A 14,815-nucleotide genomic window follows, 5' to 3' on the forward strand; every position below is an offset into this window, starting at 1 on the left:
CTGGTCTGTGCACACAATTGTACACAAAGACTTGTTTGCCCTTTTCTGAGAAGCCAGGCTTCTGAGTATGGAGTAAGAAATAGGGAGATGCTGTAAGGAAAAGGGAAGACACAGGGATGTAAAAGGTAGAGAGTGACTCTATTTCCTCCCTCACCATGTGGCTTGGCTAGCGGGATCTTAGTTCCCCAACCAGGGATTGAACCTGCGACGCCCTCTGCTGTGAAAGTTCAGAGTCCTAACCACTGGACTGCCATGGAATTCCCCTTATCACACGTCTTTATGGTTCATCCACCACCAAGACTGTGGGCTACTGAAAAGCAGGAAGTGTATCTTGTTCGTTCTGAGCTCCTAAACTTCCTCAGGTCCCCTCCTCATGCCTGACACATAGCAGCTGTTAGGTAACCTTTTGTGAACAGAAGTTGGTCAGCTTCACATGTACACCTGAACTGGACACATACATTTCCCAGTGTCCCTTTCAATTGAGGCCCCAACAAAAGCAGATCAGAGCAAGCATAGCGGCAAATACCATCCCCAGACCCCCAGATTCGGAAGTTAAAAAGTGAAGAAGTCCTTGGATGTTGTAAGACATAGAACGTACATGAGTAGAGCCTAGAACGTTAGCTTTCCTCTTTGGGAAAGAATAAAAGGGTCTTGTTCTAGGAGGACAAGAACATTACCACATAGGTGTAAATGTGCAGTGCCTGAAAGTCAATCAGGCACTCATTTCAAAGTTTCTCAGCAGTCGAAATCATACATTTGACGGAGCCTCTGGTCTCCTTTATGTGAGATCCACACAAAATAAGGCACCCTAACCACCCTTTGAGAGGCAGTGTAGTAACTGACCTTGGCTTTTCCACCCCATGGAGCCCTCTCAGTCATATTAATTTTGCATTCAGCTTCCTTTTCTCACAGCCACACAGTCCAAGGGCTATGAACAGCTCTCCTGTGAAAACAGAAGACGATTACTTCATTGTAAGGGAGTGATTTAGCTTTTCCATTTCTCAAATTGGGGCCGGAACTGGCACACAAACCTCAGAAGATCAGCACAGGGACCTGTCCAAGTCAGTCCGCATCAGGCCCCCTTTTCACAAAACCAGAAAGCGATGTATTTTCAACGTAGCTTAAAATGATCATCATGATTAGAAAGCTTCTTCAGTGCACCGAGTCTTTGGGAGCCAAGATACATTTATCTTTAACATGATCATATAATATATAGGGTGTTTTAAGGGTTTTTTTTCCTTTTAGTTTTTTTTTTTTTTTCCCTTAAGAACTGGGCTTCCAACCTTAGAAATTATACTTGGCTTCCCTGCATGCACCCAGGGTGTGTTAGCAAGCTGGCATCCTTTCCTGAGCTAACTAGCTGTGTGGTCCTCCCTATGCACTGTTAGAAAACTGCTACAAATACCTCTTAAAGTAGTGCTCTCCTGGTGCCTGCGTGATCTCCAGAACCTGACCGTGAACAATGCTCAAAAGATGCACCAGACGGAAGGAGCTTTATTAAAGCCACTTACTAACCAGGTGCTTTTTTTTAAAGACATGTCATGACATTGACCCACTTCCCTGAAACCTCTTAAAATCTTAACTGGTCCCCTTTACAATGCTGATATCAAGGAGTACATCTCAGCCCTGTATTACCACCTGCTCATGTCAGACTAGGTTTTTCCTGTGAGCAGTTAGCACATTGATGGGATCATAATTTGACCTATGTCAAAATTAAGTCACTTTAAGTTTCCACCGTTGTATACTACTTGAAATGGTAAGTATATTATGATGCTTTTACTTGTAAAATTAATATAATCTTATTGCAAAGCAGTGCTTTAACATTGCAAAAACCCAGCAACAGCCAAAAAAAAAACAACAAAACATAGTAGAAGCACTCTCCAGGACCACTTCTCCTAATTTCAGTCTCCTCCCCAAAGGTAACCATCCTATGTTTTTAGTCTTTAAAGCAATATAATAAACTTGTTGAATTTTTTTTTATGCGTCTCTCTTTCACAACCAGAAAGGGGGAAAAAATAATGTCATTTAAGATATTTGCCACCGTGAGATTTGTTAACATTAGAAACTGCTTTAGGGGGTGAGGATGGTTGTTTTTTAATGAAGTATTTCAACGTAGTCAGGTGCAGATGTGAGCGAACTTATATATGCTATAATGCTGTAATTGAGTTTTTGTTCATTCATTCTTCTGCAATTAGGGTTCTCCGTAGCATGTAAACTATAGACAGAAATACGCCGAGCTACAGGTGTTCCATGTGCTGCGGAGAAAGGAAGGGTTTACGTGGCTGTCTCTCTGAATAGGCTTCCTTAGCTGGGAAAGTCATTTTTAAAAGAACACATGTGAAGTCATTGTCGATTGAAACTGATTACAGCCTTCAATTTTCTTTTTCACTGACCTCTCAGAAAATGTCTCCTCCACCTGCTGCCATCTGAATGCTGAATTGGTCTTTTCCTACTTTGTTTTAATAGAACCAGGATTGCATTTGAAGTTAAGCTGCAAAAAACCAGTCGATCAACAGATTTCCGAGTCCCACAGTCAATATGCACCATGTTTAATGTTATGGTTGATGCCAAAGCTCAATCAACAAAACTTTGCAGCATGGAAATGGGCCAAGAGGTAAAAAAAAAAAAGATACAGATTTCATCCCCCCCTCCATTGATCATGTAGAAGAAAACTTCACAAATTCCTTCCATCTACTCTAGCCTGCTAGTTTCAGAAATGCACTCTAACGTGGATTAAGCCACAGATGAATGTTTGCTGTCTGATCGTTAAGTAAATTTCTAAAGCATGTGCTGATGACTATGCCAGTCACTTGGAAGTGATTCTTGGCTGGGCTTGGGGTGGCCATAAAGTTCCTTTAAGTCAGATCAAGTTTGACGATCTTATTTGTTGGGCTGGCATCTCCAGCAGGTGTGTTTGACAGAATGCAAGTCATTTTCACATGGGAAGTGCATTTCATTACCTGAGCATCTGGGCAGCAGGAGAGAGCTCTTCTTAGCATCACACAGCCTCCAGGATATATAGCATTAGATCACCCTGCCACCCAGTCCCCAGCCAGCAGGCTTTGAACTTCCAAGAAATCGCAGGCTTTTCATTTTCCTTAGACTGAGTGGATTGTGAATCTTCCCTGACCAAAAGTTTAGTCCTTTGCTAAGTTTCCAATCCCAAAGTGGTATTTAAAATGTAAAGGAGAAAGAAACAGCAACTTGGGCTTGATTAAAGACTATCATGATCATTTTTCTCTGATGGCCTTAAGCCAGCTAGATATTCATATACCAATTTAGAATTAATTCAGAAACATTTCTGGCAACTCTCATGTTGTTGCCAATTGGCATAAATTGCTCCTAAATCAGATCTTTCGATACCAGCCTTATATGCTCAGAATTTTTACTAAATTATATTTGCTCCTTATTCGTTATTTATTTTCTCTTTCAGCACCTTCCATTTTTAAATGTGGGTTGGTGGTATTCTCTTCCTGGCAAGACTGTCTCTAACCTTCTTTCCCCTCCAAGTCAGCTTCCTCAGCCATCCCTGTTAGCTGCTGCTCCTGATCGATTTTCTTGTAGGGTACCTTGCCCCAGGGTGCTGTGTTCTAAGCACTACCCTCAAATGCAAGGTGGCAGTGGTTCTCTTTGCTGGCTCTATTCACTGCATGAGAACTATCTGGAGCAGTAGTTCTCCAGTTTCAGTGCCTAGCAGACTCATCCAGAGAGCTTTTTAAAACCCAGATTGTTGGGTCTCACCCCACACGAGTTTCCGATAGGTCTCGGGTGTGGTCCAAGAATTTGTATTTTTGACAAATTTCCTAGTGATGCTGATGCTGCTGGCTGTTCTGGAGACCCCATTGTGAAAACCACTGGTCTGGAGGCTCAGTATCCAAAAAGAGTTATGGAGAAGAGCTGAGGTGCAACAAGCCAGCCTCCTGAGGAAGGCTTAGGTTAGATGGGCATCCATACCCTGGTTCTTTTGCCTGGGCGGTGCTGCAAACTGGAGCTGATCAAGTCACTCAGCTTCTTCAAACCTCAGTCTCCTCATCTGTAAAAGAATAGTTTCATTAAGGCTGTTTTTAGCTGTCAATTCTTCAGACCTCACCAAGAAGGCCAGCATAAGGAATGAATAAAATTGTTCTGGATGAAGTGGAGAGGGCAGGAATTCAAGAAATAGGGGGCCCAGAGTCCAAGCTACCATATTCCACTCCACCTCTGCACTTCTTCACTGCCCACCAGCCACCTACCCGCCCACACTTCTCTGGGGGACTCTGAACAATCTTACAGGCTTCACAGAGTCTACTTTAAAAACCTGTTCTTAGTGATATCTAAAGTTCATTAAAATACCTTTGAATTCAAACTCCAAAGTACCATCCCTTCTAACTGTTTCTCCCTTTGAGCTTTTTTTATATTATGAGATATAATTCACATACCATAAAATTCAGCCTTTTAAAAGAGTACAATTCAGTCATTTTTAGTATATTCACAAAATTGTGCAGCCATCACCACAGTCAGTTGTAGGACATTTTCATCCCCCTGAAAAGAAACCCAGACCCATAGGAATTCCTATTCCCCAACTCTCCCTCTCCAACCCTAGATAACCACCCCTCTACTTACAGTCTCCCAAGGATTTGCCTGTTCTGAGCTTTTCATATCACTGGCATCTCATGTGTAACCCTTGATAATCTGGTTTCTTTCACATGGCAGAGTGTCTTCAAGATTCACCCATTGTTATTACATGTATTCATATTTCCTTTTTATAGCTGAATAATATTCTATTATATGAATATACCACACTTCGTTGATCACTTTGTCAGTTGATAGACATTTGAGTTGCTTCTATTTTTCAGCTACTACGAGTAATGCTGCTGCGAACATTCCTGTCCACATTTTCATGTGGACCTCTGTTTCACGTCTCTTGGCTATATACCTAAGAGTGAAATTGCTGGGTCATATGGTAACTCTGTGTTTACCTTGTGAAGCACAATCAAACTGTTGTGCAAAGTGGCTGCACCATTTTGCACTCCTGTCAGCAATGTACGAGAAATCCTGTTTCTCCATAACGTAGCCAATACTACTTCTTCTTAACCATCTTTTTGGTATCACCGTCCTAGTGTGGATGACACAGAGTCTCATTATAGCTTTGATTTGTGGTGATGTTGGCCATCTTTTCATGAGCATATCGACCACTTGTGTCTCTTCTTTAAAGAAATGTCTATTCGCTCAAATCTCTTGCTCCTTTTCACAGTTGGGTTGTTATCTGTTGTTTGATTATGAGAGTTCTTTATATCTTTTGGATATGAGACCATTATCGTATATATGATATACAGCTATTTTCTTACCTTCTATGGGTTGGTTTTTATTTTTTCACTTTCTTGGTAACATTGTTTAAAACAGAAAAATGTTTAAATCCATTTTATCTGTTTCTCCTGATAGCTGCTTGGCATGTCCATTTTAGCTGAGTTTCACAAGGATGGCACCATTCAGGACAGGAAAGGGTGGTGTCACTAGGACTGGCCTTCCTTTACCCTTGGCAACTTTTACAGCCCCTCTTCAGTTTGACTCAGCTATGGCCTTGATCATAGAATTCCTGCCTACCTGGTCAGATGGCTGAACCATCTTTTCGAATAGAACTAGTCACTCTGATCTTTTCTTTTTGAACTGGATTTGAGAAGGTAGTGGGAGCAGGGTGAAGGAGTGGAGGGAGGTGTTGTCAGGCAGCCTACTGAGAATCTGATGAAGTGGATGAAGCCGTTTCCTAGAAGAAAAAAAAAACATACTTTGATAAATTTCACTATACAATTTCAGGGCCTTGTCAGGCCAACCTGTAGACCCTGGTTGGAGATATAGGATGAGAAATAACCGGTTTGTTTTGTCACAGTTGACCGTCTCTTATTTTTACCACTAATCTGTTCTGTGCTAGAGTAGTATGACATTGGCTTAATCTCGAAGCCTTGGTTTTCTTGAATAAACTTTCCAATGGTTTTAATAACTAAATCATATGAATTGTACACGTTAGCTACCAAACTACATGACATTGAGCAAGTCACTTACTCTCATAATCTTGCTGTCATTGGTCAGATGAGAGATAGAGTATGCAACACACAACATTTGAGAGGTATGTAGCTTGTCAAAATTGGGGATAAAGCTACCTAAGTTCTGTGTGTAAGATTAGAAATTTGGTCTTGGATATTCCCAAATAGTAACATTTTCAAGGCTGAACAGCAGTGACTGCTTCTTTCTGGACATTATTCTATTTTATGTAGTAGAACAAACTTCATGTATTTACCCCTAAATGAGTCAACATGCTTTATTTTCTTTTTTTTTTTAATGAAAGCAATAACTGACACTTATAAATGTTTCACAATTTCCCAGAACTACTGCACAGACAACTGAACTAAATGATCTTTATTAAGAGCCCATCCAATACTGTATTCTAGTCTGTGATCCTTACCCTCGGCCTCGGCCTGTCACTTTCCCAAGCCACGCTAGAGTGATCTTCTGTGCCATTTCTCCCTGATATAACTGTATCAGAGACACCTAAGTGACCAGCTTGTGAGGAATGAGGCCTCTTGTGACCTTTGAATGCCAAATGACTGAGAACGGTGAAAATGAAACCAGACGTCATTGTAAATATGTACTTCCTTCACGCATCTTGCTCTGTAGCTGTGACCTTGGCCAGAACTTTCTTGGGAAGTCTCATGCAAGTGATCTCTCAATTTTTCTCACTTTGTAGAATGATGATATTCATCTCCAAAGTAAAACAGTTGTTAAAGTGAGATTGGCCAAGGGTGGCTGCAGACATCACAATACTGGGTGGAAAGAAGTCCAGTGTTTTTATGTAGCTTTCATTTTGTGGGGCTTCCCTGGTGGCTCAGACACTAAAGAATCTGCCTGCAGTGCAGGAGACCTGGGTTCGATCCCTGGGTCAGGAAGATCCCTTGGAGAAGGGAATGGCAACCCACTCCAATATTCTGGCATGGAAAATCCCATGGATGGAGTAACCTGGCAGGCTACAGTCAATGGGCTCGCAAAGAGTTAGACACAACTGAGAGACTTCACTTTCACTCTCTTTTCATTTTGTGAATATTTTGATAGTAAACTCATATTATATATCTAGTTACTTATACCTGTTTCTACCTAGATTCCAACTCCCTTAAGGTATTTTGGACTAGATACCAACCAGGTGATACAGTGTTTTCCAATTTTAAGATCACTTCCTGAATTTCATCACTGGGATAAAGTCTCATTTAAAAGCAGCTGTTGAAACATTTGTTAACCATACTTTTCCATCTTAAATATTTATTTTTTCATTAAAATTTGTGAAGCCCCAATAGAGAGGAAATTGTGTATTAAATAGTTTCTCACTTGGTCTAGTGTGTTTTCGTCTCATTTCCGAGGTCAGATGGTCTTAACAGAAAGACAACATACACACAATCTGTTCCATGACAAGGCAAAATGTGCAGCACAGGAAGTCAAGTGGAATAATTTTCACAAAGTGATTGTGAATTCATTGCAACTTAGCTCATCAGAAGCAAAAGTAAACTCTCCAAACTTCCCGTGCCGTTGAAGGTCAGTGGTCCCCTTGCTGTCAGCACAACCTAGCGCCCTAGAATAGAACTTAGAAATATTGTTATGGTCCTTGTGAAAGTGGCTCAGTCGTCTCTGACTCTTTGCGACCCCATGGTCTGTCTATACAGTCCATAGAATTCTTCAGGCCAGAATACTGGAGTGGGTAGTCGTTCCCTTCTCCAGGGGATCTTCCCAACCCAGGGATCTAACCCACGTCTCTCACATTGCAGGCAGGTTCTTTACCAGCTGAGCCACCAGGGAAGCCCTTAGGGTCAAACCAACCTAAGAAAACCAACAGAGAGGACTGAAAAATGCCAAAGTAGGCAGGATCCCCTACAGACTGGAATCAAGATTGCCAGGAAAAATATCAATAACCTCAGATATGCAGATGACACCACCCTTATGGCAGAAAGTGAAGAGGAACTAAAAAGCCTCTTGATGAAAGTGAAAGAGGCGAGTGGAAAAGTTGGCTTAAAGCTCAACATTCAGAAAACTAAGATCACGGCATCTGGTCCCACCACTTCATGGCAAATAGATGGGGAAACAATGGAAATATTGAGAGACTTTATTTTGGGGGGCTCCAGAATCACTACAGATGGTGACTGCAGCCATGAAATTAAAAGACGCTTGCTGCTTGGAAGAAAAGCTATGACCAACCTAGACAGCATATTAAAAAGCAGAGACATTACTTTGCCAACAAAGGTCCATCTAGTCAAAACTATGAGTTTTTCCAGTGATCATGTATGGATGTGAGAGTTGGACTATAAAGAAAGCTGAGCACTGAAGAATAGATGCTTTTGAACTGTGGTGTTGGAAAAGACTCTTGAGAGTCCCTTGGACTGCAAGGAGATCCAGCCAGTCCAATCTAAAGGAAATCAGTCCTGAATATTCATTGGAAGGACTGATGCAAGACCTGAAACTCCAATACTTTGGCCACCTGATGCGAAGAACTGACTCATTTGAAAAGACCCTGATGCTGGGAAAGATTGAAGGCAGGAGGAGAAGGGGACAACAGAGGATGAGATGGTTAGATGGCATCACTGACTCGATGGACGTGAGTTTGAGTAGGCTCCAGGAGTTGGTGATGAACAGAGAAGCCTGGCGTGCTGCAGTCCATGGGGTCACAAAGAGTTGGACACGACTGAGCGACTGAACTGAACTGACTGAGGTTATAGGCAGAATTGGATCGTTCCTTTGACTGCAAGAAATTTTGTGACAAGGTAATCTAGTATTACCTAGTGTTGGTCACTCAGTCATATCCAACTCTTTGCAACACCATGGACTTTCGCCCTCCAGGCTCCTCTGTCCATGGGATTCTCCAGGCAAGAATACTGGAATCAGTAGCCATTCTCTTCTCCAGGGGACCTTCCCCACCCAGAGATTGAACCCGGGTCTCCTGCATTGCAGGCAGATTCTTTACCATCTGAGCCACCAAGAAAATACTATCTAGATAGGATGGTAATTAAAAGGTGCCCCATGAGTATTTATATGCCTTCATGGAGCTTCTCATCTGCAGGGAGCAATGTGTCTCCTGAGAGAACAGTGAAGGCAGATTCCTTGGTCACTATTTCTCCAGAAAAGCAAGTTAGTCAAATAAGTCTCAGAGGAATCTGGTGAAAGGAATTTATGTGTTTTTGTAATTACTTGACTAGCAATGGGGGCTGCTTTAATACGTAACCCTTTGTTATGTAATTAACAGAGTAGATACTACCCTGCTGTACAACCTTTCCCAAAGTAGGTTTTATTTAATTCAGATTACAGTTTACATATAAGAGCTTCCCTGGTGGTTCAGCAGTAAAGAATCCGCCTGTCAGTACAGAAGATGCAGGTTTGATCCCTGGGTCAAGAAGATCCCCTGGAGGAGGAAATGGCAGCCCACTCCAGTATTCTTGCCTGGAGAATCCCATGGACACAGGAGCCTGAAGGGCTACAGTCCATAAGGACAGAAAGAGCCAGACACGACCAACCGAGCACAGCACAGCAGAGAGAATGTATACACACATGTAAACATTGTAGTAATCAGTAACTGTAGTAGTGATTCTGCCAGATAGCAGTTCTGGGTTTCTAAATCATGTTTCTGAGCATCGTTTCATGACTTTGTTTGATGAATATGATTTCTACTTTCACAAGAGGTTTAATTCTAGCCCCACTGAGGAGAGGAGGAAATAGACTGGCAGAAATGAACATGCTCAAGTTTTTCCTCTGGAAGTCAGAAGCAGAATAATCATGGCAGATGCTTTTTTTCATAAGTAGGAAAAAAAGAAAGATGTAGAAGCGTGGAGATCCCAATATTCACCAAGAGAGAAAGGGAGAGACAGTGATTCTCCCTGGAGAATACTCAGGACTGTGTTCCACATGGAAATACTGAAGGTAGGAAGAGGCTCCCATGTCTCCATAAACTTCAGCTTGGATTCCTTAGAGAATGAAAAGGTTTGAGGTTCTCTCACTTCGGAAGCCAAAATAACATTGTTAATCTTCCAATCAAGAGCCTGAATCTTCCTTAAAAAAAAAAAGATTTATTTTTTTATATTTGACTGCCCTGGGTCTTCCTTGCCATGCAGGGACTTCTCTAGTTGCAGCAGGCGGGGCTACCGTCTCTCTAGTTGCGATGAGCAGGCTTCTCTTTGCAGTGGCTTCTCTTGTTACGCAGCACAGGCTCTAGGTGTGCAGGCTGAGCAGTTGCAGCTCGCAGGCTCCACAGACATTTGGGATCCTTCTGGACCAGGGATCGAACCCTGGTCCCCTGCATTGGCAGGAAGATTCTTAACCACTGGAGCACCAGGAAGCCCAAGCCAGAATCTTTCTTAGAGTGTGGAGAGTGATTGCCGTTGGCTTTGTTTGCCATTTCAGCCAAGTGTTTCAAGAGAGAGTTCCTGTTCTCAGTGATGTTCTTTGCTTGGTTAGAAGCCCCTTATTTAATATTTCACATTATGTTATTTTGCCTGCAGCTAGCTTTCCTGAGTTAAACCTCATAATTAATTTAATAAAGGTGAATCATTTATAGTAATTCTAAAGAAAATCTAGCAGAGGGAGGCAGTCACATAGGGAGGGAAAGTAAGCATGTGATTCTGGATCTTATCTGAAGACCTAAAAATGAATTTGGAGCTTCGTCAGTACTCCTGAAATTCTTTTGCTCTGACATCTTTCTTTGTGTTTCTAACACAGAATCCTGCAGATAGTTTTTCCATTTACCTGGAAGTTTATGCCACTTACCAGTTTGTGCCACTTTCATGAAGCTACCAGTAGAGCCAACATGGACCATTCCTGTTCTTATTTTCCTCTAATCAACTAAAATGAAAAATAAAATGATAAAGCAATTATCCTTCAATAAATTTAAAAAAAACTAAAATGAGATGACTGATGGTGATCGCTCCCTCGCTTTATCTTCTCTTTTATGACCTTGAACAAATATTTGAATTGCAATTATAGTTGACAAAATGGTTTCACATCTAGACCCTCAGTATGATCTTCAAAGTAGATTTTTGAGCTTGAGAGCAGTACTGGCAGGAAAGGACTTAGCCCTGGTTTTATCATCATATTAATAATGCTAAATGTCTTCATACAGAGTTTGCCTCATTCTCTACTAGTTTCCCTCCCTTATCATTGGTCCTGGGCGGTAGTAGTATTACCTGTTTGTTTTGCAGATGAGGAAACTGAGCCAGATTTTCTTAGACATCTTGATTTACCAACTTTGCACTGGGACTTCATCTCAGTCTTCCAATTACAATCAGAATTCACCTATGACTTGAAGTGAATTTACCTAATTCACATCCCTTTGCTCCTAATTGCCAGTTATCAGAATATCAAACCACATTACTATGGCTTATTGTTTATGTATGTTTTCATAACTTTTTGGATGCTTTGTTTAATTTTTATTTTTCTCATGAGTCCTTTTGTCCTAATTTTTATCTACACTGTTTCTTTTCTGTTCCTAATTAATCATCCTTCTGAAAGTTTGCTAAAGAGTGGGTAAGTGCATTTTCCTTTCCAAATAGCAATGTTTTGCATTGTTATTTTTTATTAAGGAAATATGGAATAATTCAAATGGATACTAAAATGATCTAATAAATGTCAAGGAGCTGGCATGCAGTATCTTCTGTTGAAATCGCTTTTCCTTTTTCCCTGGCATTTGCAGCAGATTTTTGTTTATGTGGGGATTTGTTTTTGCGTTACTGTTTAAGTTTTAATTGACAGTGGTAGTACGAGAAATTAAAAAGCTTAGCAGTCGTCTCAGGAGAACCTATAAACCTGGGTCTACTTCTCCACAAATGAAGAAACTGAGTAACTGCCACAAGAGTTCCTGGAGAGATACTTTGCCTTTAGACTGAGTCAATCCCTGGGGATATAACTGGGTGACTCTCAGGCGGTAACACAAAGGATCCGATGACTTAAGAACAGTTTGTGCAAAATCAGTCAGTCTTGGTCACATTCCCTTTGGAGTTTGTGATTCCCAAAGTCATATCATCCAGCAGTTTCCTAAAGATAATTTTCATCCTCTATATTAAATCAGTGCGGTGTCTTGTTTTATAAGACCCAGATCAACACACTGCCAGACCATTTGTTAAGCCACCCCTGCATCCTATTTGTAAATGGGTGTGGCTACACATATCAAAGCCAGCAAAAGCTTTGGGTAAGGAACAACGCGTCTGGTCATTTTTTTTTTTTAAGAGCTTCTGATCTTTCTTCATCAAAGACATGGAGTCAGAATCTTACAGCTGCTTCTGGGACTATGGAAATAAAATAGGTCTGCCGGCCACATTTTATTTATAAATCGCGTTGTCTAAAAATTACTGATGGATGCAGTGCCAGCACCTCCCAAACATGCTAATGTTTGTCTTTCTGTGTTCTTTAGCATCAATACCATTCAAAAATAGACGAACTAATTGAAGAAACTGTTAAAGAAATGATAACACTCTTGGTTGCAAAGGTAACCTTCAGCTTCAGGTGAAATGTTTCATTGTGAATATTGCTTTGTTATGTCTGCGTTTCCATTAAAATGTAACACGTTAAAAAGTTGCGCTGGGTGCTTGTATTTCTCAGGAAACAAGATAGTATGTCACCCAGCTGCAGCTCTGAAGGATTTTTCTGATGATTGTGAGCCCGGCGAGGATGAACTGATGAAGTGGCATATGTGACCCTAATAAACATGTGTCCTCCAGTGTTACAGGAGGTTATGCAGGAAATATTTGTTTTTCAGCCCTGACAAAGTTAGCTTTTTAAAAACCGAAAGTTAAATGGTAATAAGGAATTCTGCCATCATGAAAACCCCCTTTCCCCTCGTTTCACATGCAGTGAGAGTCATAATAAAACATAAAAGTCAGATAAAGCTATTTCAGTCATCCTCATGAATTATAGAATTTTAACTAAGTAATGCTGAATGGGAAGACATTTATATTTGCCAGTGCTAAACTTCTGTTTCCCCAAAATTACTGATAAAATACAAATAAAAATAGATTGGATTAAATGTAGTGCTAATATGTAACGTAAAAACTGCTTTGCGCAGTTTTGGATTTTGAAAAGTGCATTTAATATTATCGCATGCTATATGCAACTCAATAATATTTTGTCACTTTGCACTTCTGTAACACTCTATATTTGCAATCACATAATAATGAAGAGAAAGCCGAATAAGTCAAATATTTCTATGTAAAGGCAGTCTCTTCCTTTCCCCAAAGACAGGAACCAAATAATAGAACTTAAAAATGAGCAAGGGCTCATTGCTGGTCTCTGGGAGGTTGGGAAATGTTGCTCTTTATTATGGGCAATTATAGTTTGAAATAATGATTCTTTTCCCTTTTTGCTATTTTGCTAGTTCGTTACAATCCTGGAAGGAGTGCTTGCAAAATTGTCCAGATATGATGAGGGGACTTTGTTTTCTTCTTTTTTGTCATTTACCGTAAGTAAAGAGCTTCTTTCTTTCTTGGTTTATGTTCTAGTTTGGGTTTGGGTTTAGGGGTGAGGTGCTTTTTATGTCATTTTGGTTTAAGGTTTGTATATATATGTTCATTGCAGTCAACTGCTAATGTATAATAATAACACAGGAAAATAAGCAGAACAGTTCATTACAACAAGTAATCCAAATCATTCCTATTTAATTTTGTATAATATGTACGTATGTATGTATACGCATGTACACAGACACATATATGTCTCTATTAATATATGTATGTATCCAAAGAGGGTTGCCAGTTTGTGTTCACCTTAGCTAGCTCAGGTATTTCTGGGCTCCTTTTCCTGCAAATGAGGAGAATTAATTTTAGAGATTACCAAGCAGAGATCTAAAAGTCAGATAGAGCTCCTAAGTAGATGTTGTTTGGTCCTCACCATATCAGGTACACTTTTCTTTACTGAATTAGCTGCCCACGTTTAAGAATCAAGAGAACTCAGGGATGTCAGTATTCCAGGGTGTCTTCATAAGGCAGGCAGGCAGCAGCCTTTGGTCTGCATGTGTGCGTTGCAGCAGTCTGTTGGAACTCAGTCGGTAGTCCCTACAGACCAGAGAGGTGTTTACCAGTTCCCTGTAGCCCCTTTCCTTGCCATTTTGCTCATTCCTGTACTGGCCTGGGCTTGGAGACACTGGAGCTTACAACTTCTGCTGCACATGATCCAATCTGTACACATTCAGAAAAGCTCTAATTCTGTGCCAACACGCCGCATGGACACAGAAGTACGATAGGTCATGGGGAGAAGCCGGACTCATTCTCTGTAGGTAAGTGATCCATGGAGATGGTGGCTTAAATGGGCCACCAGTTCGCCCTTCCTTCTGTGCGAGGTGGGCACCGCTGCTGCGTGCTTTCTTGCCATTTCTCACAGCAAGGTTTTTGCTGGCTGGTAGACCAGCTGTTTTCCTCTCACAACACCGTAAGAAAGGCAGTTAGTTTAGGACCTGCTATTTATGGGTCCTTCAAAACCTCTCTTCTAGGAGATGAAGAATCTCCTAGACAGGCATCGAATGCCAAGACAGAGCCCAGCACGGGCCAGAGGAGGAGCACATCGTCATCTGTGGAATCCAGCAGACCTGGGTTCAAATCCCATTACCTGTATTAACCCGCTGTGTGATCTAGAGTAGGTGTCTCATCCTCTCTGAGCCTGAGTTTGCTTTTGGTTTGTAGGAGGCATGCAATTGTGTCCTTTGGTTTTCGGTTTATGTTTCTCTGTGTTAATTCATGTCAGCTACCAATGTTGTAGGCAAGTGGAAAGTAGGTAATTTCTTCTGTAATGAACTGTCATGATGATAATAATGTGAGAAGGACTTGGC

At 41.1% G+C, this 14,815-nt stretch overlaps 1 protein-coding gene across 21 annotated transcripts in view; it reads left to right on the forward strand.

Annotated features, from left to right (window-relative positions):
- Positions 1-14,815, forward strand: part of CADPS (calcium dependent secretion activator) — a 471,836-nt gene that overhangs the window by 390,223 nt on the left and 66,798 nt on the right. For 12 of the 21 annotated variants that reach the window (XM_070776392.1, XM_070776396.1, XM_070776397.1 and 9 more), the window contains 4 exons: positions 2,467-2,614; positions 11,512-11,526; positions 12,410-12,484; positions 13,370-13,453. In XM_070776392.1, coding sequence (XP_070632493.1) covers positions 2,467-2,614; positions 11,512-11,526; positions 12,410-12,484; positions 13,370-13,453 — 322 coding nt within the window. The remainder of the gene's footprint in view (positions 1-2,466; positions 2,615-11,511; positions 11,527-12,409; positions 12,485-13,369; positions 13,454-14,815) is intronic. The other 9 variants (XM_070776393.1, XM_070776402.1, XM_070776403.1 and 6 more) reach the window with 1 other exon arrangement.

This window comes from Bos indicus, chromosome 22, assembly GCF_029378745.1.
Source record: "Bos indicus isolate NIAB-ARS_2022 breed Sahiwal x Tharparkar chromosome 22, NIAB-ARS_B.indTharparkar_mat_pri_1.0, whole genome shotgun sequence".
NCBI lineage: Eukaryota > Metazoa > Chordata > Mammalia > Artiodactyla > Bovidae > Bos > Bos indicus.